The sequence below is a fragment of the Lasiodiplodia theobromae genome, assembly GCF_012971845.1.
Source record: "Lasiodiplodia theobromae strain AM2As chromosome Unknown scaffold_32, whole genome shotgun sequence".
Taxonomy (NCBI): Eukaryota; Fungi; Ascomycota; class Dothideomycetes; order Botryosphaeriales; family Botryosphaeriaceae; genus Lasiodiplodia; species Lasiodiplodia theobromae.
In genome coordinates this window covers 246,785-273,304 of record NW_023336511.1, presented here as the reverse complement: position 1 = coordinate 273,304, position 26,520 = coordinate 246,785, and the positions used below count along the sequence as shown (strand labels likewise).

Genomic DNA, 26,520 nt, shown 5'->3' with positions numbered 1-26,520 from the left:
GTGGGGCTATGCATGCGATGTCAGCCTCGCCTGACGGGTTCAACCAGCTTCGCCCCCACTGGTGATTGGACATGCTGTATGGAGGGGGTGCTGCAGTCCCTACAGCCAACGGAAAACGCCACAGTAGCCACGATTTTGAAATTCGTCCCAGTGCGACCGCTAGACCTGCGGGGCAGTGCACTGTGACTGCAGGCTGCGCTGCGTGTGATGGGTCCTGCACAAAGTCAGCCAGTAATGAAGGCATTCGATCAGCCAGATGCTTCATCGTCACGGCAAACAAACGCACAAGGCTCCAATCACGTATCGAGATGGCTGAAGTCATTTCAGGCACTTCATATAAACTAGCTTTCGCAGTACCTACCCCTGAATCGAAGCCGTAGTCTTTGGTTCATAATAATGGTGAACAAGCATGGTGGCCTCGACCAGAAGTCCCATTCACCGTAATAAAATACTCAGAAGAATATCCCCGTTCATCCCGATTGCTCTACCTCAAGGGCGAACTAATAGGCGAGAGCATAGGTGGGAGCGAGGGATGACTATCATCCTCCTCCATCTGCACAAGAACCTCCGCCTCCTCAGCCGACGGCTCCAGGTAATCGTACTCGCCCCAGATCTCCAAGTACTTAGACAAGTCCTTCTGCCCAAAGACGTCGCAGGCGACGGCGAGGATCATGTTGAGCGTAGCGCGGGTGTTGGCGTTGGGGTTAGGCTTGCCGTCTTCCTTATGATCCATGACGGACTCTTCCTCCGCGGAGGCAGCTTCTTGAGACGACAGCGCGTCGTCCGGCGTCGCGGCGGACTTAGTAGTCTCCCCTTCTTCCTCTTCATCGCCACTGGGTTCCCTCGGCGACATGCCGAAGGCTTCACGCTTGCTCATCATGCGAGGCATTTCCGCAACACGCTTCTGAAGAGCCTCCTTCCGGGCGAGGAGCTCTTTTTTCTCGTCCAGCATCTTCCTCAAATCAGTGATTCCGTCATCCTCTTCCTGCTTCTTGCCCTGTCTCGGATCTGCGTTCACATGGTCAAAGAATTCTTGGTCCTCGGTGTAATACTGGGGCACTTTGTCCTCAAGCTCCGCAATGTGTTCTCCGGTGAAAGTGACGCGTACCATGAGCGCCCTAAGGGCTAATTCGCGAACGATGCTGGCGTCGTCGCAGTGGATCGGAATGACCTCACAAAGTCTGGCCAGCAGAGCGAAGATCCAGATGCTGATGTTCTCCTCGACGTCCTTGAAGCATTCGAGCTTGCGCTTAAGAATGTCAAGCAGCTTCAACACGCAATACGAGTCCATCTGTGCGACTTGAACCGGATTGGGAGGAGTATCAGCGAAGACTTCTAGCCAGCGGCGGACAGCTTGACGCATAACTTTCGGATTGTTCCTTGGGAAGGTGCAGTAGCAGGACTTGTCGAGAGATTCCTGTTGATCTTCAGTCGGCTTCTGAGCCATGAGGTTGCGGAAGCCCTCAAAGCGAAGAAGCAAGCGATTGTGGTATTCCTCCTGAACATCAACCCTATTCGAAAGACGTTAGTATGAGCACATTGTGCTACAGCGCGACTGACTTGCCATTTAATATAGAATTCATCATCATCCATAAACTGATCCTCATCGTCATGCTCTCCCTCTTCTACTTCTTTTTCTTCCTCGTCGAAAGCGCGAGAAGCGGCGTAAGCAGGCGGCATCACGGGCCCAATCAGGCTAGGGCGTGCAACATAAGCTCCATCTTCATAGAAGCCGCGTGTATCGCCGACAGCAGTGCTGTAGATAGCACGAGAGTCACCGGGTTCAGTGCCTCTGAAGGTTATGGGCAGACCATTGGCCTCAAGCCTGTATACTCACCATCAATAAATCAACAAATGTGCGCGGGCATCTAAAGGAGCAAGAAATGTTCGTTCGTCGTGGCAGGAGAAGAGTGCAAGTCTCCAGGCAGGTCAACATGAGCGGTTTCAAGAACGAAGGGGATGTGAACGCACCTGACTCCCTTGAGATAGCGCATCGCTTCAGCTCCCTCGCCGTCGTCACTTGCCGCGTCGTCCAGGTTCAGGGCAGACGTCTGGCCATATCTGAGATCCCTCTGGCTGGTCTTCTTATTCTTCTTGCCCTTGGGCTCGTCATCGTTCTGTTCGCCGCCCTTCGGTTTCTTCCAAATGACCTTCCTCGCTCCCATTGGGGTGAAAGCCGCGAAGTGGGTCTCGGGTGCATCTACCGGCGAGCCAGGAGCCTCAGACTCGGAAGCGTCGTCGTCGCGCTTCTCGTTGTCTGTTCCCTCGTCATTCGCGTTCTGAACATCCGTCTTGACCACTGCTTCATCCTCAATCTCACTTGTCTCGACCTGGACAGCCTTCTGCGGCTTGGTGCCGTTAGCAACTCCTCTATTGTTGTCGTCGCGCGTAATCGCATTGCCGTCTGGGCCATCCTTGGTCCACTTCCACCAATCCATCCTCTGCGCGTGACTCGGAATGTCCTTCTTCTTCTCCTCTCCGGCTGTTTCTTTGCCCTCTTCATTATTGTTGGCGGTCGCAGGGTTGCTTACATTCGGGCGCCGGGACGGCGGCGGCGGCGCAGGCGGCGGCATGGCCATCATCGCGGCGTAGTTGTCCGGGCGCTGGCGCTTGTTGTACTGCGCGCCGTCGGTTGTGACGGCCATGTTCTTGCGTTTCGCGGGCGGCGTAGACATGTTTACGGACGCTGGGTCGCAGGTAGAAGAATTGAGGTGGTGTGGAAGAAGAGTTGGAGCCTGCGCAAGACCGAGTGACGCGATGGAAACAATCGTCACTATCGAGCCTTATCGATAAGACACGGCTGTTCAAGCTCCTCACAACACGGAAAATAAGACAGTCTCGAAATAACCAGCGGTCATTCAAATTTGTGTGACAGCGACCTCTTCTTGAAGCTTCGAATGTTGCAAGCATATTCCGCAAACCTCCCAAAGCCCAATCCACCGAAATCCTTGTCCTTGATGGACTACAAACCAAATCGCCGTAATGCTCCACCCAAATACTCGAGACGCCACTGCTTGAAAGCCCGAAAACAACTTCTACAGTTTGGTCGTTATTCAATGCTGCAACTTCGAGTCCAATTACTAATTTTATCCATTTTTCTTTACTCCAATAGCACCTTCCCAAAGCTTTTCATGTCAACGGCGTAATCAAAAGGCCAGGGAAGCTATGAGGAACCAACCTCCAACGGATTCAAAGCACTTCATCGTGCGCGTCCAGCCTCTTCAAGAGAGACAAAGTATGTTTTGTTAGGCTGGATGGTTAGGGATCAATCTTCCATGGTCCATACACCAACTACCTTGTTATCCAGGTCAGGGTTCTCCGCTTTTCGCTTGCTGAAGGTGTCCTCCATGGTATCTATGAGACGCCGCATCTCATCCGCATCGTCGACATGCCAAAGAGCAGACTTAGATACCCGGATGATTCGCAAATTCGGTATGGTGCCATCCTGGATGGCGTCGGCGAGGTCACCAGCCTTGAGAACCTCGTCAGGGTCGAGAGACCAACCCATATTCCCAGAGTCGGTGAGCTCTAATCTCTCCAAAGGATGATCGAGGAAGCGTACATCCTCCTGGTCGCGGTAAACGAACATGAAGGTGAGGTAATCCAAGGATACTCGAAGAAGTTTCAAATGGGGGCAGAAGTCCAGGACACGATCCATGGCGTTGGCGCGAAGTCCGCGGATGTTCTCGACGGTCAGCAGCTCCAGCTGTGGGCCGACAGCGCGGATTAGAGAGGTAAGATCGTGGGTGGCGAGACGCGGGCAATGGGTGATGGAAAGTGTCTTCAGAGAAGCCGGAAGGCGGCATGACAACGAGTCCTCCTTCAAGAGACGCCGAATGAAGTTACTGTCGATGCTGCCGCTCAAGTAGAGTCTCTCCAAAGGCGGCCAAGCTATGGTAGAGGCATCAAAAGAAGCAATGTCGCTAGAGGAGCGGGGGAAGTAGAGCGTCTTGAGATTCGGAAGCTTCGCAAGCACATGCGCAAGGCTAGAGAAGCTGACAGCCTCGCAGATGAGCGAAAAGTCCAGGACACGAAGGTTTGTGCATTTTGATAGGGCGGCAAAGCTGTTGATGGCAAAAGCCGACTGAGGAGCAATGAAGACCTCAAGACTCGACTTGGTGCGACCAAGCAGGCGCGCAGTAGTGGCCTTTGTGCTCTGGTGGACGATGCGCTTAAGATCCAAGACACGGACGAGCCCGGCAAGCTCGCTGTTCTTGATGTGAAGATTCCTGGAGGGGCAGATAGTATTGACGAAGGGGTCGAAATTCGAGCCTTCAAGCCACGGTTCCTCGTACAGGCGGGAGATGGCAACGTTGTACCACTGCCGCTTGACAAGGCAGAAAGACCAGAGGTCAAACTGGGATTCTTTGGTGTGCGGGATGTGAGACAGGATTTCGAGGACGATCTCGTCGGGCAAGTGCTCAGCTTGCTTGTCGTCCTCGGCGGGCTGAAGTTTTGCAGGGCGGCTTGCCAGCCTCATGGCGCCGGGAAGGTTCCAGGAGCGGTATCACACAAGGGTCCTTGACGACATGGGCAAAGCGGGAGTTGGAGAAACTAGGGTAAGGATTGACGCGTTGCGTTGCGTTGGAGGGTCGCTGCGGCGGCGAATGACGACAAGATGGTCTGTGCTGCGTCTTACTGTACCCCTCCACTTCTGACATGCAAATTATCAGCCTTCAACACCATCGATAAAGAGGATTTACTTCTACGATAAATAATCCGTCGGAAATCAACCATTAACATTGCAGCAGCGGTAGAGTGTGGAATTTTATCTTGGACATGAAGATGAGTAGTAGTGAAGGTAGCTACAAAAAATTAATTAGCTGACATGGCTTTGGTACGAGGGCTGAGATATAGAATATTAAGAGAGAAAGAATTCAGAGTAGAAGTGATGCTTCTCGAGGACAGTCGATGAAAATGTACAAAATATCAGACAAGATGGAACATCTCTTCCCGGGTGTCGCCTCTGTCCAGCATGGCCTCTACCTCTCCATTCATGAAATCTCTCATGTAACATTCACCAACAAACCAATATTTACAGCCTCGTTGTGGGTGGGGCCGAATTATGAAAGGTGTACGCGCGCCGAAAAAAGCGCAGATAATGTCTCCGGGTAACACGCACTCAGGTCCCAAGCCCATGCGCCCCCCTTCAGTAACGAAGAAATGCCGACCGAAAATGGCTGCTGTAGCGGTACGAAGTTTCCAGAAATCTCCACTAGAGCATGACTTTTCGGGTAAGACGTCATCCCTCTTAATATGTATACCAACGGTCACCATGTAGAGGTACAGGGTTTCAAGTTGCTCTGGTTCTCCACTCTTGAATTCGTCTGTGGATCCTGCGGTGATTGTATCGCAGAGCTCTCTCAAGATATTCTCTTTGCTTTTGTCCGGAAGAGCCTCTTGAAGATCATCCCAGGCTTTGGCCAGTTCGTAAGGCTCGATTAGTGCATCAAGGACAGGAATGGTCCAATTTTCGTAGCCAGGCTTAGTACGGTGTACCCTTACGTCATACGTATATCTCAGAGAATCAAGAACTGCTCCTTGGATACAGAGAGACCTCTCATTTATCTCGAATTGTGCAGTTCGAGATCCTCCAGTCCATTTCTGTTCCGGCCAACGGAGCAATGCAACCGGTGGTTCTCTGCGGCGATATTCCCACTGGGGTACCCAAGAAATGAAGCCTTCAGTTGAGTTGTCAAGGTCTTCCCCATGACAGACGTAAGACAGGAATTCCAACGGATCTTGCTGTTTGGTGAGCTGAGACGCAACATCCAGATATACGTTCCCGTGCGGGATTGAATAATCAATCCGGACGAAACTCTCCAGTTGGTGCTGTTGACAAAATTCTCGGAAAGCTGGGTGTCCGAGGAATGCATAAACTTTGTCACGAGCATCAGTGCTCGCAAAACTTTCCCGGCCTCTGTCCAGAACTCTCAAGATGTTCATTCCGCTATAATGCTGAAATTCCAGGTCAAGCATATTGCAGATGCGCCAAAGTGGTCGGTTCTGTGTCAAAAGCTTGGACTTCTTCCAAGGCTTCTGATATTCTAATAAACCTGACGCCGCGCTGGCGAGAGTATCCCAATCGATGGTGGCGTCCCCGCAAACCACCAATGCACTAGTTGCCAAGCCGACTTCCTGAACGACCCATGCGCGTTCGAACCATGTGTAACGTAGTAATTCGTCAAATTCAGCCCATGATTCTCTTGGGAATTTGCTGAAGATCCTGTTTAGGTCCTCCTCGTCGCTATCGCTGGGATTTTCCAGCAGGGAAAGCTCGGTTTCCAAAAAAGTGATAAGTTCAAATGCAGATCGAGCAGAGAACCCAGTGCCGCGCCCAAGCCAGATCAAAACAGTTGATGCCTCCTCGAAGATAGTTCCCATCTGCATGACCTGGTGTCCTCGCTCTTTCTTGTTTTGCTGATTAATACAGATGGCATCTGCCCACATGATCCTGGATTCGGTCGGAGACCTGAGCTGACGAAGCGCATTCTTCAGATTCCATGGGATCAACAGCCGCTTTCCATTGCAAAATATGGCCTCTTTGTCATTCGCGTCATACCAGCAGTATGAGATCGCCTCGTAAGATGGAAAGGGGCGCGAAGTCATCACCCGGAGCTTGCAGCGTATGTCGTCATCCCAGCGGCCAGGAAGAAGCTCGAGGAGGCGTATGCTGGCTTTCTCGTCCGGTAGGTGTTTGTATCTATATCCTCGTCCCCGACGTCTCTTTCTAGTTTGCCTTGTTCGTTTCTTCATTTTCGCCCTCTCACACGGTTTTGTTGAAGAAGCTGTCGGGTGTGTAGGTGCAGAGTTAGGCAATAAGCGTCTTTGCTGAGCCCAGAATGAGGCAGAAGGCTCACAAATTGTTGGTGTTGTACCTGCAAAGAAGGGAGGCGATGAGAAGCACGCGCAGATTTCAGTTGGTGCCTGCTTACATGCAGCTGCCTGGCTTACGACGGGGCTTTCACCTCCATCGCGGAATGTCTGAGTAACAGGAAAGGCGTGCTGCAAGGCAGACTCGTAAAAGCATGGACTTGCATTATAATTATCGAGGTCCGCCTCCGGTAAGGAAGGCAAAGGTTTCTATTGGCCTGCCGACTCAATAATCATGCAGCCACCTCTCTATCGCTTCCAATCAACTGATTGGATGTGTCACAGCCACAATTTCGCTCACCATCATTGAAGACTCAGCCTTGCTCCTGTGCAGATCATCTCCTGTACTCACCACTGCTGCGCGCATACATTTTACATATATGTGCACAGAGGCAAGTATCAGTATTTTTAAAGAGAAAGACTTAAATCAATTCGAATGAACTTTAGCCACTTCATGAGTTCTTACTACGCCCGTTTTTAACTCATGATTAGAGATTCCTAGTCGTGAAAACAACAAGACATTCGCGTTTGGTATCGACATACATTATAAGCTATCCTTTACTACAGTCGTCCATGGCTAATCTGATTGTTTGCTCCTAACCAATTGTTGTACGCCGTAGAGTACCGCCAGGGCTGGCGCAGCTAACGCTCATGTAATGAAGCTGCAGCACGCGATAGCTGCATCATTTTATGAAGCCATTTGTATGTCGATGATTGAATGTGCCTTTCCCAGGCTTTGAAGTTATTTCTTAGTTTGTTTGTCACCCTGATCATTCGTAGGAGGCTTGACTTCCATAGGCCACTTAACATTTTGTCTTTCAGCAACTTCTGGGTATGAGTAGCTTCGAGGGACATATGGTGGATGCCATTCGCCGTTCACAAGCCACTGGTTTGCCGAACCGGTGTATTGACCGCTGTTCTGGAGAAGTTCAGGGTCTATGTCATCAGGTAGCTTATTAAACCAAGGCCCAGACATGTTTGTTTTGGTCAATATGGTTGAACTGCGTTATAGATGTAGAAAGTTTGGGGTTCCTTTTTCCAGTTTGAGTTTCGGAATGAAGTTACAGGTTCAAGAGAAATTTATATTGCCACCATACTTCCAGATCAACGCCTGACCGGCGTATTTTTATGGAAGTTGAAACACGTATTTATTGCTGCTGAGCTGGCAGTGTATACGTTAGCAGGCTTGTTGTCAATTGAAGAGATCGTCATGCCAAGATGTAGTGGAAATATGTCAATGCTTTGGTGCTTTGGTGCAACTTGTGCAAAGCTCCTGAGAAGAAAAAGAAAAATCGAGCAAGCAGTTGATATACCGATACACTGCATACAAGTCATGCGCTGCGGATAGGCGACATCCTCATGTTCCTCCTGCTGGCAGCCCATCCATGCTGCTTCGGGTACTCAGCGGTTTTGCCGATCTGGCACCTCAAACATGAATCACTCTGGGGAGTCGTCTTGCTCAATAGTCTTAAGGGCGGTGTCACAATCATGACCATGGTTCAATAATGCCACATTGACGCGGGATGCCGCGTGGGGTTGCATGAGGGGGTAGTAGCGGTGATAAGCGGCACAGTGTGGGGAGTGGGGGAAATGATCGGCATCCCTGGAGCCAGGTACAAAAGCAAACCTACAGGGCATCTCACGTCACCGCCTAACCGCATCCATGAGAAATCCTGCGGTACTCCTATCCGGGGCGTCGCTTGCCTGCGGACTCCAATTGCTTCCACCAGCACCAGGGCACGCAAACGGCAGCGGATCATTCAACCTCGTATCAGCTCCCAAATCCATTTATATCGACAGCGCCTTTGCATCAATTGCAGACTCGCACGGCTTGACTCTGATCCCACCCACGGCCTTTGAGTTTTCAGAGGTGTTCCAACAGGATCTATCTGAACTTTTTGGCGCCGATTGGACTCTGCAACAGGTCAACGGCATCCCAAGCAATGGCACCGGCATCTTTCTGGGCGCCTTCACCGGCAACAGCTCCCAGCTGACTTATGAGAATGGGACACCCACGGAAGAAGGCTACGAGCTCAGCATATCCAGCGACCGTATCTATATCGGCGGTGCAGGTGCCCGGGGTATGTGGTGGGGGACGCGCACTCTCCTCCAGCAGCTGCTTCTCTCCAACGGCACTCTCCCTGCCACGAGCATCGTCGACACTCCAGCATATGCCACCCGGGGCTTCATGCTTGATGCAGGCCGGAAGTACTATGCGCCATCGTTCTTGAAAGAGCTGTGCACCTACGCGTCGTTCTTCAAGCTCTCCGAGTTCCACTACCACCTGAGCGACAACTACCCCTTGAACCGTGGCCATAACGAAACATGGAACGAAGTATACTCGCACTTCTCACTTCTTCCAGAAGACGAGTCTTTGCACGGAATCATTGAGCGGCCCAATGAAACACTTTCTCGGGCGGATTTCACCGATTTCCAGCAGCACTGTGCCGCTCATGGGGTGACGGTTATTCCGGAAATCGAAGCACCCGGCCACTGCTTATACCTGACCAAATGGAAACCAGAGATGGCCCTCGACAAAAAGGACCTGCTGAATCTGTCCCATCCAGAAGCCATCCCGACAGTCAAGCGCATCTGGTCCGAATTCCTACCATGGTTCAGCACGAAAGAGGTGCACATCGGCGCTGACGAGTACGACTCGACGCTCGCCGACGACTACATCAAATTCGTCAACGAGATGTCCTCCTACATCCAGTCCACTTCCAACAAAACAATCAGAATCTGGGGCACCTACGAACCTTCCGAGAACCTCACCATCTCCAAGGACGTCATAATCCAACACTGGCAATACGGCCAATCCGACCCGGTCCAGCTCTACACCGACGGCTATAGCCTCATCAACTCCGAAGACTGGTGGGCCTACATGTCCCTCAAGAACGACCACATGCCCATCAACCCGGCGCCGTACCCGCAATTCTTCAACACGACCCGCGTCCTCAACTTCGCCGACGAGCCGGGCTGGCAATGGACGCCGGCCGACTTCAACCCGGTCAACACGACGCAGCAGCTGCCCGCCGGCGCGCGCGGCAACAAGGGCGCCATCCTAGCCGCCTGGAACGACAACGGGCCCGACGCCACGACGCAGCTGGAAGCCTACTACGCCATGCGCGCCGGCATCCCGCTCGTCGCCGCCCGCGCCTGGAGCGGCGTCCGCGGACCCAACGTCACTGCTGCGACCCTCTCCGCCACCGTCGACTACCTCGCCCCGCGCATCCCGGGCCAGAACCTCGACCGCCGCATCCAAGCCCCCAGCACCACCAACGGTACCACGCTCTTCTCCTGGACCCGCCCGGCCAGCAACTCCACCTCCCCGACCGCCCTCGGTGCGCGCGGCGGAAGCGTCGGCCTACCGCACACCCTCCACCTCACCGCCACAGGGCCCTTCGTCCTGCGCGGGCCGGACACGGCGCTCAGCCTGACCGCCAACGGCTCGCTCGTCTACACCACCGCCGACGGGTGGCCGTACCCGCTGCGCAGCGTCTCCGAAAGCTCAGCGCTCGACCTGGACCCGGGCCACCCGGGCCGCATCTGGGTCAACGACACGACGTCGACGCACGAGCCGGTGGCGATCGAGCAGCTGGCGAGTGGCGATATTAAGCCGGTGGACGTGACGGTGGCGACGGACGTGCTGGGCGGGAGCAGGGTGTGGGTGGATGGCGAGTTCAGGGGCAGGTTCGAGGTGTTTGTGTTTGGTGGGCGGAATTTGCAGTTTAGCTGGAGTCAGATGGCGTTTGTGGCGCCTTTGGGGGAAGTGGAGGGGGCGGGGTTGATTGGGTTGAGTGTAGAGGAAGGAGTGAGGATTCCTGGTAGTGACTAGCGAGTGGATGCGAGGAGGGCCGAGAAAAAAGGTGTGGCCGCTGCAGCGAGAATCCGTCCGGGGTTGAATATGCTGCAACCATGTTCATGTTTACAATCTGTACATATAATAATCTAGGTCATGCATATCCAAATCTCTGACAGAACTACCGCTACATACCTCTTACGCCATACCGAAAGCGCTACCGGTGCCATCATGGAACGAGATAGTATATATCAGAGAGATTGACCTAAATCCAACCGGGATCGATATGAACAGAGAGTGAATAGCGAGGGCGGACATAGTTCCGCGAATTTATTTATGGTAAGTGGTGTTACTTCATCGAGGATTTATATACTACAAGAGTGGCGTGCCATTCCAGCCATTTACCCAGCAAGCCAAGCTGATCAAAAGCTTTTCCGAAGAGTCGAGATCCCATATCAATACTTCTACACCCCTCCCCCAACTGTGCGCAACTTCTCACCATTCACTCTCAAATATCATCATCCTCATCATCCGCCTCCCTCTCCATATCCCTCCTCTCCCTCTCCATCCGCCTCGTCTCCTTCCCCTTCTTCCAATTCTTGCCCCTCTCCCTCTTCAACTTGGCCTTATCCCGCTTGTTCAGCTTCGTCTTCTCCTCGTCCCGCACCACGCTCGCCATGATCTTGCCCGTCGCGGCGGCCGGGCCTACACCGCCATCCTTCCTGCCCAGCCGCACCGTCCGCGGCACCCTCGTCGCCGCGCCCAGCGCCCACAGGTCGCCCCACCGGCTCTTGCGCGCGTCGCGGTACGCCTGCCGCCCGAAGCTGCGCGGCACCGTCCAGCGCTCGAGGCGGCCGGCCGGCGTGCAGACGTCGAGGATGACGTGGCCGCGGCGCTTGAGCGGCGGCAGGATCATGCGCGGGAGGGACAGCATGAGCTGGGTAGCCTCGCCATAATCCTCCTCTTCCTCCTCTTGCTCTTCTTGTTCTGTTGCTGTTTCCTCTGCAACCTCTTGCGCGGTTGCTGCTGCATCGGAGTCGTTTACGGCAGTGGCGACCTCGCCTGGTTGAGCGTCCGCGACCTCGATATCCGCATCATCGACATCGTCCAACTCCGCCAGCGGGTTCCGATGTCTGTCACCCAAGCCCTCGAACGCTCTGAGCACCGCCTCCTCGCCCTGAAGCACACCTTCCTCCCCTCTCCTCATATCGTTGCCCCGGCGTACCGCGAGGTAGCTGAACTGCACATCCTCGTGATTCCTGTCCTTCGCGCCCAGAAGCTTCTGCAAGTACGGCGGCCGGATGAACCTCTGCTTGAAGTAGCAAAAGTCCTTTCTGTTCCTGCTGATGCCCGGAATCGTGTACATTGGGCATCCGGAATGATTTGTGCACGGCGCAACGATCATGCCCTCTTCCTTTTTCGCAACACGGGCCTTGTTAGACTGGTCAAGGTGATTCAAGGGCTGGGTCTCGACGTGAGTGGCACCGGGGCTAGCGATGTGGTTGTCGAGCAGGAGGGCTCGGGCGCCGGCGATGACTTCGAAGCCGCGCGGGAGGCCCTTTTCCATCAGGACCAGCACACCGCCGCGCGGGTCGAGTAAGGACCAAAGTTTCTGGACCATGGATTTGCGCATGTAATCCTCATGCAGAGACCACAAGGCATGAGGCGCGATGATGATGTCGTAAACCTTGCGTGCTTTGGGGCCAACCTTCTCGCCAGCGAGGATGGCATCCGGGAGGCGAGGGAGGAAGGTCGTGTTCTCAAGGAAATGGGAAGCGCGACGGCGCATGGTGTCGGAGCCGGTGATGACGGATGCCTTTCCAAGTGGAGCTGCGGTGGACTCGGACGAGCCGGAGGCTTCTTGCATCCGCTCCCACTCTGCCTTGAGAATCTCACGCCAGGCCATGACGGCGGCACCGCCGGAGCTGACATCAAGGATCAGAGGGCCGCCCCCCTTCTTAAGAAGACCTTCTATCCACTCGGTACCCAGACGTTTGCGGACCTCAACGAGGATGCTCGTAACAGCGGCGTACGTGCCGGGCATGACAGCTGCCAGATACGAATCTCCCTCCATAGGAGACATGCTTAGCTGCGACGGTTCCAATGGTATGGGCTTCTGCACCAGCTCGCCACCCATCGTCCGTGGTGTCGCTGTCGAATGCGGTAGCCTGTGTCCTCCGTATAGCCGCTGCGACACCTCCGCCAAATGCTTCTTATTGGCGGCGGCCAATATCTCCGACACAGGCTCAACAAACTCCCGCTTCGGCAGCTGAAGTGTCGTAGGCCTTGTGGTGAACCTCCCCACGAAGGTTAACGGATGTGTCCTGATTTTATCCGCCGTCACTCCATCCTCCTCCCATCCTTCGCCCTCTTCCTCCTCTCCCTCCATTTCCATAGCCTCCAGCCGCTCCGCCAACGCATCTTCATCCTCCAGCACCTCCTCCTGCTGGACCACCCGCCCACTATCCGGCGCCCCGTAATAGTACTCCACCTCCTCCAGCTTCCCGCTCCTGCCCTCCACCCAAAGCGTATCTGGCATCCTCTCCCCCTCGCCGGACTCCTCGTACTGCTGCTGCTGCTGAGCCTCGGCCTCGGCCCTCAGCTCCTCCTCGGGCGCTATCCGCAGCGGGGCGCCGTACAGCCGCTCGTACACGACGAACTCCTCGTGCGAAAGCAGCGCCTCGGGGAGCACCTCGCCGTAAGCCTGACGCGCATCTCGCGCCGCGGCCTCGAGCTGGGCGTACGTCTTCTTGACGTGCGCTTCCTCCCCACCATCGCCGTCCTGTTGCCGTCCTTCGTTCTCGCCCGCACCCTCCCCTTCTGCGCTGGCCTGCCCTTGTTCATTCGGCGTGGAAGGGTCTTCGGCGTCGTTCGTCGATCGTGGCTGTTCGTTGCAGTCTCGACTCGAAGCGGAAAAGTGGCGGGGATGCGATGATGATAGCGAGGGTGTTGGAGGAGCGCTCAATCGCATGCGCTTGTGTAGGCTCGCCCTGCTGCTTGCGGACCACGTCCTGCTCCCAGCATCTAGGGCGGTGGTGCTGGTGCGCAGTTTCGACCGGCAAGCCGTGCAGATGGACTGCAACGGGCGCGCAGAGAGCATTGCGGCTTTTGTCGTGTGACTGGACACCGAATTCGCTAAAATCTGGGGGAATTGGGCTCGGGTTTGGCGAGAAATGATTCCGCCAGGTGTGTTGGCCGGGCTTCTCGCCGCACTCAGCAGAGGTGAGGTTGGCGGGAATCTTTTTGGAAGCCCAGAGCTGTGGCGGCAAATCAACGGGCGGGTTTTGTTAAGCTTTTTGAGTCAGCCGGCAGATCGCCTGCCAGCTACATTCACGGCACATGAGTCGCGCCTTTTCCTCCTACGTTTTAATTGTCCGGAAGCGCTAATTTTCAACGGTGCAACGGCTTGATAGCCTTCATGTAGGTCATTCGTGGCAGCGGGCCTTGATCATCACGTGTCACCGTACATCGCACTATTTTAGAAAGAAAACCGATTCTGTGAATGACTAAAGAGAGCACTAATAACCACTTCCATCTCAGGGCACTTCTCCAACAGGCAGGTCCTTCCTTCAGCGTCACTCAACTGTTCTTCCGTCCAAGCATCATGGTGTGCCGGTCGAAACCAGTCATGCTAGCATTTGGCCATAGATCAAACCCGGTTGTCCGTCTTCCCCGTCCCCAGCGTTCTACGCTCAAAGCGCAGCCCGAATGTCTTTCAATTTGTTGTGATCGTCCCCTTGTGTAAACGCAAAACCTCCCCAGAAGCAGACACTGTGCCGGAAATTTGCAGACCATCGAAGTAGAAAAAAGCAGACTAGCATCGAAAGGAAAGAGTCCAAGGAAAGAGTGTAAAGGGAAATTAGTTCAGCCGCAGACAAAAGCACGAAAAAAGAAAAGAGGAGTGCAATCTGAGATCCCGTAGCAGGATATGACCAGTGCCAAATCGGTAGTCCGTCCGACGGTGCGAGTCGTCTTTTCCGAGCTTGTCGAGAGCATAACTCGCTTTCTGCCAGATGAACCGTCCTTATGGATCCCCGTGCAAAACCTTTCCACTGCCGCTGACGCGAGCGTGCATGAGTACTATGCAAAGACCCGGCCGGCGTACCCGAAGCGTGGAGCACCGAGACCGACCGGAATGCCTTTGCCAGATAGGATGCTGACGGGCCGAGATTGAGCGTAGGTCGAGATCGGTCTAATAAGAGCAAACCGAACAAACAAGAGATAGGAGCTGAGAGTGAACAAAAGTCTCCGCCGTCCAATTGTGGTGACACATAAGGACGGCGAGGCCGCGTTTCCCGATGTTGACCAGAGTGCCATCAGAGTAACCGCGCCTTCCGACTGATGTCACAAAAGAGATGATGATTGATGATGCCTAGCCCGGGCTGTCTCAGTCATTCATCAGTAGCCGGCCTGGTACTGGTCAGCACCGCCGCGCTTGGAAGAACGCAATTGCCTAGCATGCCCGTGTTAGCAAAGAAAACTGTACACCCCCCGCGCCAGGCGTCGTCGCACTAAAGCCGCAGAGGAAAGAGCCCTTACAAGGATGGATAATATCGTTAAACTCACATTCCGGTGCCACCTTCGCGAGGGTTGACGGGGCCACGGCGCTTGTCGGTGACGGCACCAGTAGCTGCAGTCTGACCGGCGGTGGCGGCAGCGGTGTTGGTAACGTGGCGGCCACGGGCCTTGTCGTCGTCCTCAGGGCCGGCCTGGTTGCCGGCAGCCTGGGCAATGGCCTGGGCGTTCTTCTGGTACTTGTAGACGGTCCAGTCGAAGACGTAGTCGTACTGGAAGCCCTCGCGGACGAACAGGTCGCGGAAGATCTTGCGCAGGTAGGAGTAGTCCGGCTTGTCATCGAAGCGGAGCGACCTGGTGTAGTTCAGGTAGATGGCAAACTCGTTGGGGAAGCCACGGCAAAGGACCTCGGTAGGGGTGGTCATCTTCTTCTCCATGATGCGGTCGTACTTCTGCTTCTTGGTGGCAGCCTTCAGGCCCTGCCACGGGAGGGAGCCACGGCAGAAGTACAGCATAACGTATCCCAGAGACTCCATGTCATCACGGCGGGACTGCTCAACACCCAAGTGAGTGTTGATGGAAGCGTAACGGGCAGTGCCGGTAAGGTTCTTGTTCTCCCTGTACGGAATGTGGAAGTGGGTCTTGGGGTCGCGGTACTTCTTGGCCAGACCAAAGTCGATAACGTTGACCTGGTTGCCACGCTTGCCGATGCCCATCAGGAAGTTGTCGGGCTTGATATCACGGTGGATGAACGACTTGGCGTGGATGTACTCGATGCGGGAGATGAGCTGGTCGGCGAGGAGCAGGACGGTCTTCAGCGAGAACTTGCGGTTGCAGAAGTTGAACAGGTCCTCCAAGCTGGGGCCGAGAAGATCCAGGACCATGGCGTTGTAGTCGCACTCGGTGCCGAACCAGCGGACGAAGGGGATACCAACGCCGCCGGCGAGCGACTTGTAGACGCGAGCCTCATATTCGAGCTGGGGGTGCTTGGCCTTGACGCTCTCAAGCTTGATGGCGATCTCCTCTCCCGAGATGATGTTGGTACCTAGCACGGAGTCAGACAGGAGTTCGGCGGCGTGCGGCGTCGAGGAAACGCACCGAGGTAGATGTCACCGAAGGAGCCGCTACCGATCTTGCGGCCAATGCGGTATTTGTTACCGACGCGAAGATCCTGCAGCGAGGATGTTAGAGACTTCAGAGTTTTGCGTGGGTGGCAAGCTGCAGGGTGAGGCTCGGGCTGGGTGCGGCGGCAGCGGAGGGCGCTGCAGCGGCCGGAGCCATCTCAACAGATTGCAGGGACAGGGGAAAACTCACCATGGTCGTCATTGTTCGTTGCGACTACTTGTCAGACAAAGCAGTCGGGTGGGATGGGGTGGTGGATGGGGAGGGTTGGCGGTTGGCGGTGGTCGTGGGGTTAAGTCCAGCCTGTTGCGGACGAGAAAGCCGGTCAGCAAGGCTTTGCCAGCCAGGCGGTGTGTGTAGGGCCGAGCAGGTGACGGTGGAGCGACGTGAGGGGGCGGGAAGGGAGCGCGCCGGTCGGAGGTGCCAGCGAGCGACGTGCTTTTGCGGCGGCGGTGCAGGTTTGGGCGGTTGCGAAGTAGGAGGCTCAGCGGGGGGAGTGACTTACTGATACGGTTTGCGGCGTGTTTGCGGTGGGGACAGTGGGATTGCAGCCCGACCGGGCGAGAAGGCAGCACGTGTGTCGGGGTGGGCGTGAGGAGGCGAGGGCGCCGAGGAAGAGAAAAGCCGCTGGTGCAGCGCTGTACACGGAGATCCCAAGAAGGAAGTAGAGGTAGAGAGAGGAAGAGCGAGGAGGCGGACCGCTCACATAGGCAGTCGCTTCGGCGGCGCGTCAGGTGGTGCAGCACTAGAGCAGCGTGGGAACCTAGAAGGGCCTAAGGGAATAAGCGCGGCTGGACGCTGGGCAGCGAACTGAACAGGGCGCAAAAGTGACAACGGCCAAGCCTGTGCTCGCCGGCAAATGGTAATAAGACGCCTACTTGCGCCCTGCGCCCTGCGCGCGTTGGGAAGTTCATGCCCACCCCCGCCACTGCTCCCCTGTTGGGGAGTAATCTCTCACGGCTTTGCCCAGCGCAGCACAGCATGGCGGTGTCGTCGGGCTGCGCTGGCTGTTCCGCCCGCTGCGCCCGGCCGGCTGGGTCTGGCTGGCGCCTCGGTGTGCCTTGTTCACACAGCCGGAAAACAGGATGCAAAAAGGGCGCAGGCGGGCAAATAGTCGTCATCCGCGCAGCGATTGCCGCTCCACCCACGCGCTCATCGCGCGCCCTTCCCTTGCCGCTCAGCTCAGATTCCCGTCAGCCCGTCGCTGCATGCCCCATTCGGCCGCCCTTTTTATAGCAACGCTGGCCCCTTAAACGCAGAAGCTTAGCCACCGAGGGCGAGTGAAACTACCGTCAACCCGTTTCCGGCCGCACCACAAAGCCGACTCTCCCGCCGCCGGCCAACCCTCCTTCTGCGCCACCCCACAATCCGCCTTCCAGAAGCCCAAGCAAGGCAGCCCATGCCTAAGGGTCCCGCACGGCCTCAGGGTGATTTCCGGCGGCGCGTAGCACAAATAACGAGCGCCTGATAATGACCGGACGGCCTGCTGACTCCGTATCCAGAACTGGGAGCTTGAATGTAGATTACTGCACAGATATCATGCGCTCTGCGACGCTCGTCGGCATGAAGACCGCAGCGACCAGAACTGAAAGGGCGCGCTGGATCTAACGTGCGTCACAGCTCCGATCACAGACAAGCCCCGTTCTTGGCGGGGCCTGCCGCGGAGCGTGTCTCAGCCGTCGGCAGTGTCTTTAAGCAACCTCTTCGCCCGCCCGCCGTGGTTCGATTACCTGATCACGGCACGCCGGCGTGCTTCTCAGGCGAAAAAAGCAAAACAAACTGCACGCATTTTGCCGACTTATGCGTGCCGTGAGCACCCCTAAGCTAGCGCCCTGCGGCCAGGGAGACATGATTCCAATCGTCCATCGCCGATGTCTGTACCTGGTACGGGGTCGGCTCCATTAATATGGCAACATAGGGGAAGCTGAAGCGTTCGTCCGGACATGAATGTGCGAGATCAATATGAAGGAATGCGTCTGATCAAACAGCCTCAACTCCTCGTTTTATTGCAATACTATGTGACTTCATATCGTCACTTTCCGTTTCTGTCGCCTGCCAGCCACAAGCGCGCGAATCATTCCCCACTTTCGCTACTCCAGTCGTATATTTATCGCACTGTCCATCTGCCTATCCAGCCTTTGATCTGATCAAGCCACCGTCGCTCGGTTGCTCTAGATGGCGTCCGCTCGAGCCGCTGCTGTACACGTCACACGTGCCCATTCCCCAGAACCATTCATCACTGCGCATGCCCAAATCCCCGACCGCCTCCACAATCCGGCCCCGAATTACTCGCGCCAAGATCGGCGAACAGCTTTCACTAGTCGCCTGCCAACCATCCTGCCGCTGTAGCAACCGTCCGCACATGTCATGGCACGGCCCTCACCCAATTCGAGGGCTGGGAAGCGCGGGCCACTGACCATCAGCCACGCCGCGTATCCTCACAGGTCGGTTACCCGGCATATCTGCTCTGCGAGGCTGGAAGTACTAAGGATCGGGATCAATGAAGAAATCGGGTACCGCCCGGGGTTGCAGAAACGGGGTGCATGATCTTTCGAGTTCGAGATCCTACCTCGCACCAATGACACTCCATTCAGGGTGCGTGTTAAGAGGGTCCACGTTTTGCAGCTCGCATGCATATTATGGGCTGTGCCGCCCGTCGTCCGTTTGCAACTCAAGTTTCACAATGTTGCCTAGCCTCGTGTCGACCCAGGAGCATGATCAGGGATTGAACCAGCGGTGAAAGCGAGAAACGAGAATAAGGTGATCGCGATGAGGCGGAGCACACGAGGGTGCGGGGAACGGAGAATTCTCACAGGATCTACCGAGCAACGATGACGATGGCGTATATCGCCGGTCTCCGCCGAGGCAACCAAAGGTATCGAATAGTCCTGGAAGCTGTTCAGAAGAGTCTCTATTGCTCTCTGACTATGTTTGTAGCCGCGATGCGACCGTGGGCTTTAACACAGGGCCATTTTCTCCATCTAATATGGGTATTGTACACCCTCTCAACCCTCCGATACTGTTGCTCAGTCGATCTAGTGGGCAGCCTTGACACCGTTGCGGGGGTCGTTCTTGAACTCGTCGGCTGCGAGTTGCTCGGGTTAGCCGATTGGTTCCTCACATTAAAGTAGTGGGTATAGGGCACGTGGGCCTGGGAAAGCCGAGATGGCCTAGGGGAATCCTGAGACGAAGCCAGAGCACAGAACGAAGTGCGGGTTCCAATGAGAAAAGCGAAGGGAGATACGCACTGTTACGCATGGTAGAGGCGAAAGAGTTGATGCCGTAGAGGATGACCAGGCCTGCATTATCCAGATTAGCAGTCGTCCCGCTGGCCCGCCAATTCGCGCTTCCGTTCAGATTCTCTCGCTCGTCGTATCGTCTTCGGTCGCAATCGGAGTAGGTCGGTCCTGATGGGCTTCAATGCTTACCGGCAGCGTAGAACGGAGCCATAGGCTTGGCTGTTGACGGGTGCATGTTAGCATTGGTCGCTTCGCAGCAATTGACGGTCCGCGGTCGCTCTAAGCGCGGAGCGGTGTTGACGTACCGACGGGCGTGGGCCACTTCTTGCCGAGGAGGGACATTTTGACGGATGGCGGTGGTGACGCGGTGGTTACGAGAGGGTTGGCGGATGGACGGGCTTGACTTTTGCTGGGTCGGCGGGCGATGAGGTCGAAGTCGGCGCTCTCGCGCCAAGAACTCTCGCTCGGAGGGAAAACGGCCATGCCGCTTTAGGTCTGCTCCTCGCTGCTTTTACGGGCAGCGGGGATCTACGACCGCCGCAACTGCGGGATGTAAACACCACCAACATCCTCCAGAAAATAAGCACAGCAAAGCTCTCCACAGTCCAACCACCACGCATTACTACGCACCTCGTCGCATACACCTCAGGGTCGGAAGCCATGGCAAATTCTCTTGAGGGATGTGTATCGTCCCTTCGATCCAGCATGCAGCTGCTGGACTCGTCCATCTCCATCCTTGACACTGGAGTCAATGACTTTCCCCGCATGACCAAAGTGCTCCATGCCACTCGTGTATGACCCCCTCGTTTTTACGCAGCCGATTAGCCTTTTAAATTGCCAATCAAGCTAACTAACACTTCACATAGCACTTCGAACTGATCTCCGAGCCCGACTTGAACAACGCGCAACGATCATTACTTTCCGAAATCCGCCCCGAAGTTGACAATCTTCTCTCTCGCGTATCAAACTACCTTGACAAGCTCGAGCGCCGCGAGCAGTCTCTGATTGCCAAATGTGAGCTCAACGAAGGTCGCCTGTCGCAATACAACAACGAGCCCTCGGCATCGCGGTCCCGAAGCGCAAGCAGAGCCGGAGCCAGGGCCTCAGCAGCTAACGGATTGGCGCCGGCGGAGGAACTTAAGGTGAAACAGCTGCGGCAGAAGAAGGAAAGATTGAGCTACGCTGTGGATCGATTGACGCTACAAGCTCAGCAGCGGGAGAGGCAGTTGAGGATGAGCATGGCGGCGCCGCACCAGTTCAATTACTGAGACTACGGAGGTGACCAAGGTGGTCTTGGAAGTGCATGAAACTATGGAGTTATTTGGCAGTTTACGTGGGACATGATACCCTGTTGGTTTATTCATTCTGCTGTTGGGGATCGGGCGGTAGGGATGTACGACCAAAAAACGGGTATCCTCTAAGGTTCAGGCGGGTCGGACTCTCTGTGTAACTGCCTTGTGAGCAGTTCGGTATGGTGGCTTAATGAGTAAGCTGCATTGCCGTCACCCGAAAGGCGCAATAGGGATTTCAATCGAGTGATAATCCTGTGAAGTTCAACTAAGCTAGTATGAGTTGTTTAATTCTTGTGCTATGTCTACTAATTCTTGGTTGGATTTGAGGGTGTGGTAAGAGTAGCATACAGTATATTCTCCCCCTTTCCCCCTTCCTGATACAAGCGAGCTTCCCACACCTTTTCGCTGTGCCTCTCTCTAAGCGATTTCATGAATGTACTACACATTTGGCAGCGTTTACATATCTTAGAATACGCTTCTACAGGAGTTATCACCGGTATGAAAACAGCGTTAGCCTACCGGCGCGCCAAAAATCACTAGTAATGTCAAAAGTATTACGTTTCCCAGCCTGCAAGCTTTCGCTGCTCGTTTTGTTCTAGCATTATATGTGACAGGTATTAGGGGCTTCACACACAAAAGCACCAGGTGGGAAAATGACAGTGTCCCCTTTCAAGCAACTCTCTTCGGGTGACTTGTTAGACGCCGCTCCCACCCGTCCTATAGTCCACACAGTTGAATTCTTTCGCCCGGGCGAAATATTGGTTCCTCGACCGGTTAGGAGGTAGAAATGCGATACAATTCCCGAGAGGACACAAACACTCTTCATAACCTCTTAGCCTACTCTCTCTAAGGAGGATTACCAGTCAAGTTTTCCTTTTTGCCGTGACCTGAACACCTACGCCTCTTCAAATGCACCAATACCATGCAACGCCGTCTTCCAACCGTGATGATCAAGATGTCAATGCAGTGGCCCGCTCCGGGGTTTCCTTTTATAATCCCTTCAGCAGCTTCGCAACCAAGTCTCTCTGGCTCTCGATGCCCAAGCCCTTCTCATCGGTTTCCGTAAGCGCCTTGCCCACTGCCAGAACGACCTTAACGCCGCCTTCCTCGCTGTTGACCCAGACCCTTCCGTTTCTACCAACCGCAACCTCAAACCGTACCCTCTCGGCCAACTCGTCCAGCACAATGACCTTTCCAGGGCCGCCTTCGCCTGCATCTTTCTTTCCTGCAGGCATCAACAGTCTCCTTGCCATGCCTGGACTGATCTCGAAAACCATGCCTCCTTTGAGCGGGCCCAATCCGTCCGACTTTCCCGTTGTTGCTGACACGCACTCCAGCTCCGGCTCCATGTGTTTGCTAGCGGCACTAACCCGGGCGTAGACGAGGGCGCCCGGCGCAAGCTGCGGGCGTGTTTTCTTCGTGGCGCCTTCGAAGGCAAGATGCGGGAGGGTGGCTTGGGGTGTGTAAGGTGTGATCGTGCAAGCGTACATTTCGACCGACGAGTGGTGCACCGTTGCGACTACGACGTCGTTTTGGGTAGGCACATACTGAGCGCAAAATTAGTAATTAGAGCCGCGGAAATCGGGTCGGATGTAGAGGGCCAGAAAAACATACGCGGCCGCCATTGCGCTCAACCCAAATGGCATTCTTCCGGCTGTCCACGCTGAGGGAACCAGCGACAGTGGTAGTGATAGTCGATGGCGGGATGTGACGTAGGCCGGGGCCAAGCGTGAGCGGTCTCTTGTGGTTTTGGGTCTGCTCTAGAAGTGATGCAGGCAGCTCCTCTCCGGGAAGAACAACTTCAGACGCCATGTTCGCGGCCAATTGCTGTAGAGCGTAGTTGCGCGGGGCGGAGCGGCGGGCGGAGGTCGATTGCAGAAAGATGCATTGCGGCAAAATTCTGCCGGGGTTGGACCGGCTCCAAAAAACTTCGGCCGCGATTTCCCATTGTCTCTGCACTCGACCTCGCCGCCTGCACGTATCCGCCTCTCTCTTCGCACTCCCACAGTCTCATCGGGCCCCTCCGACTCCCTCGATTTCAGTACCCTACACAATCGCCGACTTTCGCGCGCCACGATGAGCGAAGAGACCTCCCCGCAGCGGGTTGCCATTGGTATTTCCTTTGGCAACTCCTACAGCTCCATCGCTTTCACCACTGGTGTAAGACACGCAGTAGAGCAAATTTGGAACCGTTTGGGTACTAACAACCGCACAGGATGGCAAGGCTGAGGTTATCGCCAACGAGGAAGGAGGTCAGTAGCGAACATTAGGCATACCCCGCCGCCAAACACATGTGCTAACGAGTATTTGTCCAGACCGCCAGATCCCCACCATCCTGTCCTACGTCTCTGGCGAGGAGTTCCACGGTACTCAGGCCAAGGCGCAGCTCGTCCGCAACCCCAGGAACACTGTTGCCTACTTCAGAGATTTCCTTGGCAAGGAGTAGGTTGACAACCTGCGCTTCTCCACACGCAGCGCTGACCGCGAATGCAGCTTCAAGTCGATAGATCCCACCCCGGCCCACCAGTCCGCACACCCCAAGGAGCACGAGGACAGCATCGCTTTCTCGATCAAGGATTCTGAGGAGGATGTTGAGAACGAGCGCACCATCTCTGAGATCACCACGAGGCACCTGCGCAGGTTGAAGAACTCTGCCTCCGACTACCTTGGCAAGACCGTCAACGCCGCCGTCATCACTGTTCCCACCAACTTCACCGACAGCCAGAAGGAGGCTCTGACCAAGGCCGCCAAGGAGGCTGAGATTGAGGTTCTCCAGTTCATCAACGAGCCCGTTTCTGCCGTGCTCGCTTACGATGCTCGCCCGGAGGCTAAGGTTTCGGACAAGATCGTGCTCGTTGCCGATATTGGTGGCACTCGCTCTGACGTCGCCGTCATCGCTTCGAGGGGCGGTATGTACAGCATCTTGGCCACTGCCCACGACTACGAGGTTGCCGGCGCCCAGCTGGACCAGGTTCTCATCGACCATTTCGCCAAGGAGTTCATCAAGAAGCACAAGACCGACCCTCGCGAGAACGACCGCAGCCTTGCCAAGCTCAAGCTCGAGTCCGAGGCTGTCAAGAAGGCTCTCAGCATTGGCCAGTCGGCCAACTTCAGCGTTGAGAGCTTGGCCGATGGCATCGACTTTACTGCCACCGTCAACCGCACCCGTTTCGAGCTGCTCGCGAACAAGCACATTGCCAGCCTGACCCGGTTGATCACCCACGCTGTTGAGAAGGCGGAGCTGGATGTTCTCGATGTCAACGAGATCATCCTTGCCGGTGGTTCGAGCCACGTGCCCAAGATTGCTCGCAGCGTCCAGTCCGCTTTCCCCGAGGGCACCACTGTCCTTGCTCCTGCCACTTCTCCCGCCTCCATCAACCCCTCGGAGCTTGCTGCCCGTGGTGCCGCCATCCAGGCTTCCCTGATCCAGGAGTTCGAGACCGAGGATATTGAGCAGAGCACGCACGCCATGGTCACCCTTGCTCCCCACATCTCCAAGGCTATTGGCGTCCTCTGCATCTCCGAGTCGACCGAGCACGGTGTCTTCCGCCCACTCATCGAGGCCGAGACTCCGGTCCCGGTCAGGCGCACTGCTCAGATCGCCACTCCCCGTGAGGGTGGCGATGTTCTTATCAAGATCTGCGAGGGCATCCGTGAGATCAAGGTCGAGAAGCCCGAGGCCAAGCCCAAGGAGAACGGCAAGAAGGACGGTGACGATGAGGACGAGGATGACTCTGACATCGACTCGGACGAGGAGCCGGAGGAGATCCGCTCCAAGGTCTGGAAGGCCGGCACTGCACTTGCCGAGGCTGCCCTCAAGGGCGTCAAGAAGGGTGCCAAGGTCGAGGTCCAGATCAACGTCGGTGCCGACCTGTCGGTGCAGGTCGTCGCCCGTGAGGTTGGCGGCAAGGGTGGTATCAGGGGCAACATCGAGAAGCCTGCCGTTACGCAGAACGGCAGCGCATAAATGGGCGACGAAGGATGATAGGAGGGATTCACGAACCGCGTTTCCAGCATGAGGACATTGATGCATGCGTGCATTGGAAGAGTATCAAGGCTCTGCCTAAAAGGAGAGAAGGCATGCGTGTGATTGAATGACGGGACACCCACACCGATTTCTTGGTTCACGACACACGCAAGAGATCTTGGAGGCGTTTTAGCGGTTTAGATTGGGAGGAAAATAATCATCATTGTCATCAGACGTTCAATTTTGAAGCTTGTCCCGCTTCTTGCGTGGTGTCTTTTCATTTTGGATCCCTTTTTCACTTGAGAGAGGATAGACGTAGATGGCATACGCATTTCATGTATTTTTGTTTTTTGTATCTCAAAAGTATGCTTGACGGAATTGAAAATTCAAAGGATTGACGCTTTTGGGAGACTTTTCATCGAGATGTGCCTTGCCCAAACTCCACACGTTGAACCCATCCTCTTGTGTGGTCTTTTCTCCATCTTAGCACACGTCCTCGGGCTCGGCGACGTTGCCCTCGCGGGGGCCGAGGTCGGAGCGCAGGGTGCGATTGAAGAGCTCGAGCAGCATCTGGAAGCAGACGCCGGTGAGAGCGGCGTCGTAGCGGCCCTTGGACAGCTCGTCGCGGATGAAGGCGTGCTGGGCCCAGGCATGCTCGTAGAAGGAGAAGGCCACGCCGGCATCGTGCAGCGTCTTGCGGATCAGGTCGCGGCCCGGCGGCGGGACGTGGGTGTCACGCTTGCCGAAGATCTACGGATGTGATACTAAGCATACGATTTCTCCTTTCCTGGTCGGAGTACGAGAGGTTGGGGGGAGGGGAGCTTAGGGGGAGACGACTCACCATGACCAGCTCGCCCTTGATATCCTTGACGCGCTTCAAGCTGTCGTCGGACTTGCCCTTGCCGAGCGTGCTGCTGTGGATGTCGGTGGCGAAGAAGCAGACGGCGGCGCGCACGCGCTCGTCAAAGGCGCAGCGGAAGGCGAGGTGGCCGCCCAGGCACATGCCCGTCGCGCCGATGCGCCCGTTGCACGTCGGCAGCGCCAGCAGCGCGTCCACGCCCAGCCGTGCGTCCTCGTCGTACGCCGAAACCTCCTTCGTGATCTTGAGCTCGTTGCCCTTGTCCGTGCCGGGCCCGTCGTACGCCAGCGGCTCCGGACCCGTAAACTCGTGGTACGACGATACCGCCGCCGCGATGTAGCCCTGGCTCGCGATCTGGCGCGCGAAGCGTGAGACCGGGCCGGTCACTGCGGAGGGAGGCGTCAATCAGACTTTATCTTCGGTCTCGGAGAACAGGTGGAGGAGATGAGGACGAGCATATGGGAAAGAAGAGACTGATCAAGGAGAAGGTTTTGAACAGCTCCGCTCTATCATGGAGACGAGCATGAAAGGCATCAAAGAAGAAGTGGCCGTGGAAGGCTGGAAAGGAAAGCAATTGTGTCGACAGAGTCGAAATAAAACAATACCTACCCTGATAGATCTCGCTGAACACGACGACACCAGGAAACTTTGCCTTCGGGTACCCATCAATCTTGGGGTGGAAGAAGAAGATGCCTAGAACTTGTCAACGGGCCAGGCCATCCATTTTGCATCCGGGAGGGTCAATTCTTACGCATGTCACCACCGGCCTGGGTGGGCACATCCTTGTGGTATTCCTCAATCAACATATTGCTAGCTGTCGTCTCGAAGTCCTTCTGCTTGATGGAGTGGCAGCG

The 26,520-nt window shown here is 55.6% G+C and overlaps 9 protein-coding genes across 9 annotated transcripts; 3 read left to right on the top strand and 6 right to left on the bottom strand.

Annotated features, from left to right (window-relative positions):
• Window positions 1–484: 484 nt before the first annotated feature.
• LTHEOB_9555 (Snare complex subunit vam7 protein) lies at window positions 485–2,675 on the bottom strand (the record flags this gene model as incomplete). The annotated part of the gene is made up of 2 exons (XM_035519155.1): window positions 485–1,511; window positions 1,972–2,675. 2 exons carry the CDS (start codon window positions 2,673–2,675, stop codon window positions 485–487), a joined length of 1,731 nt encoding a protein of 576 aa, XP_035368782.1.
• Window positions 2,676–3,265: 590 nt separating this feature from the next.
• On the bottom strand, window positions 3,266–4,480 carry LTHEOB_9554 (F-box domain cyclin-containing protein; the record flags this gene model as incomplete). Its single annotated transcript, XM_035519154.1, has 1 exon — window positions 3,266–4,480. One exon carries the CDS (start codon window positions 4,478–4,480, stop codon window positions 3,266–3,268), a length of 1,215 nt encoding a protein of 404 aa, XP_035368781.1.
• Window positions 4,481–8,536: 4,056 nt separating this feature from the next.
• LTHEOB_9553 (Glycoside hydrolase protein) lies at window positions 8,537–10,708 on the top strand (the record flags this gene model as incomplete). The annotated part of the gene is made up of 1 exon (XM_035519153.1): window positions 8,537–10,708. One exon carries the CDS (start codon window positions 8,537–8,539, stop codon window positions 10,706–10,708), a length of 2,172 nt encoding a protein of 723 aa, XP_035368780.1.
• Window positions 10,709–11,180: 472 nt separating this feature from the next.
• On the bottom strand, window positions 11,181–13,772 carry LTHEOB_9552 (37s ribosomal protein; the record flags this gene model as incomplete). Its single annotated transcript, XM_035519152.1, has 1 exon — window positions 11,181–13,772. The coding sequence occupies one exon, from the start codon at window positions 13,770–13,772 to the stop codon at window positions 11,181–11,183; it is 2,592 nt and encodes an 863-aa protein (XP_035368779.1).
• A 1,298-nt stretch (window positions 13,773–15,070) lies between these two features.
• Window positions 15,071–16,513, bottom strand: LTHEOB_9551 (Casein kinase i isoform epsilon; the record flags this gene model as incomplete). Its single annotated transcript, XM_035519151.1, has 4 exons — window positions 15,071–15,125; window positions 15,239–16,232; window positions 16,286–16,358; window positions 16,502–16,513. The coding sequence occupies 4 exons, from the start codon at window positions 16,511–16,513 to the stop codon at window positions 15,071–15,073; spliced, it is 1,134 nt and encodes a 377-aa protein (XP_035368778.1).
• A 3,740-nt stretch (window positions 16,514–20,253) lies between these two features.
• LTHEOB_9550 (Mitotic spindle biogenesis protein) lies at window positions 20,254–20,816 on the top strand (the record flags this gene model as incomplete). The annotated part of the gene is made up of 2 exons (XM_035519150.1): window positions 20,254–20,340; window positions 20,415–20,816. 2 exons carry the CDS (start codon window positions 20,254–20,256, stop codon window positions 20,814–20,816), a joined length of 489 nt encoding a protein of 162 aa, XP_035368777.1.
• Window positions 20,817–21,829: 1,013 nt separating this feature from the next.
• LTHEOB_9549 (Exosome complex exonuclease Rrp40) lies at window positions 21,830–22,652 on the bottom strand (the record flags this gene model as incomplete). Its single annotated transcript, XM_035519148.1, has 2 exons — window positions 21,830–22,387; window positions 22,455–22,652. The coding sequence occupies 2 exons, from the start codon at window positions 22,650–22,652 to the stop codon at window positions 21,830–21,832; spliced, it is 756 nt and encodes a 251-aa protein (XP_035368776.1).
• A 264-nt stretch (window positions 22,653–22,916) lies between these two features.
• LTHEOB_9548 (HSP70 chaperone protein) lies at window positions 22,917–24,807 on the top strand (the record flags this gene model as incomplete). The annotated part of the gene is made up of 4 exons (XM_035519147.1): window positions 22,917–23,000; window positions 23,056–23,092; window positions 23,156–23,282; window positions 23,334–24,807. 4 exons carry the CDS (start codon window positions 22,917–22,919, stop codon window positions 24,805–24,807), a joined length of 1,722 nt encoding a protein of 573 aa, XP_035368775.1.
• A 483-nt stretch (window positions 24,808–25,290) lies between these two features.
• On the bottom strand, window positions 25,291–26,472 carry LTHEOB_9547 (Dienelactone hydrolase; the record flags this gene model as incomplete). The annotated part of the gene is made up of 4 exons (XM_035519146.1): window positions 25,291–25,557; window positions 25,649–26,052; window positions 26,276–26,359; window positions 26,418–26,472. 4 exons carry the CDS (start codon window positions 26,470–26,472, stop codon window positions 25,291–25,293), a joined length of 810 nt encoding a protein of 269 aa, XP_035368774.1.
• Window positions 26,473–26,520: the final 48 nt, after the last annotated feature.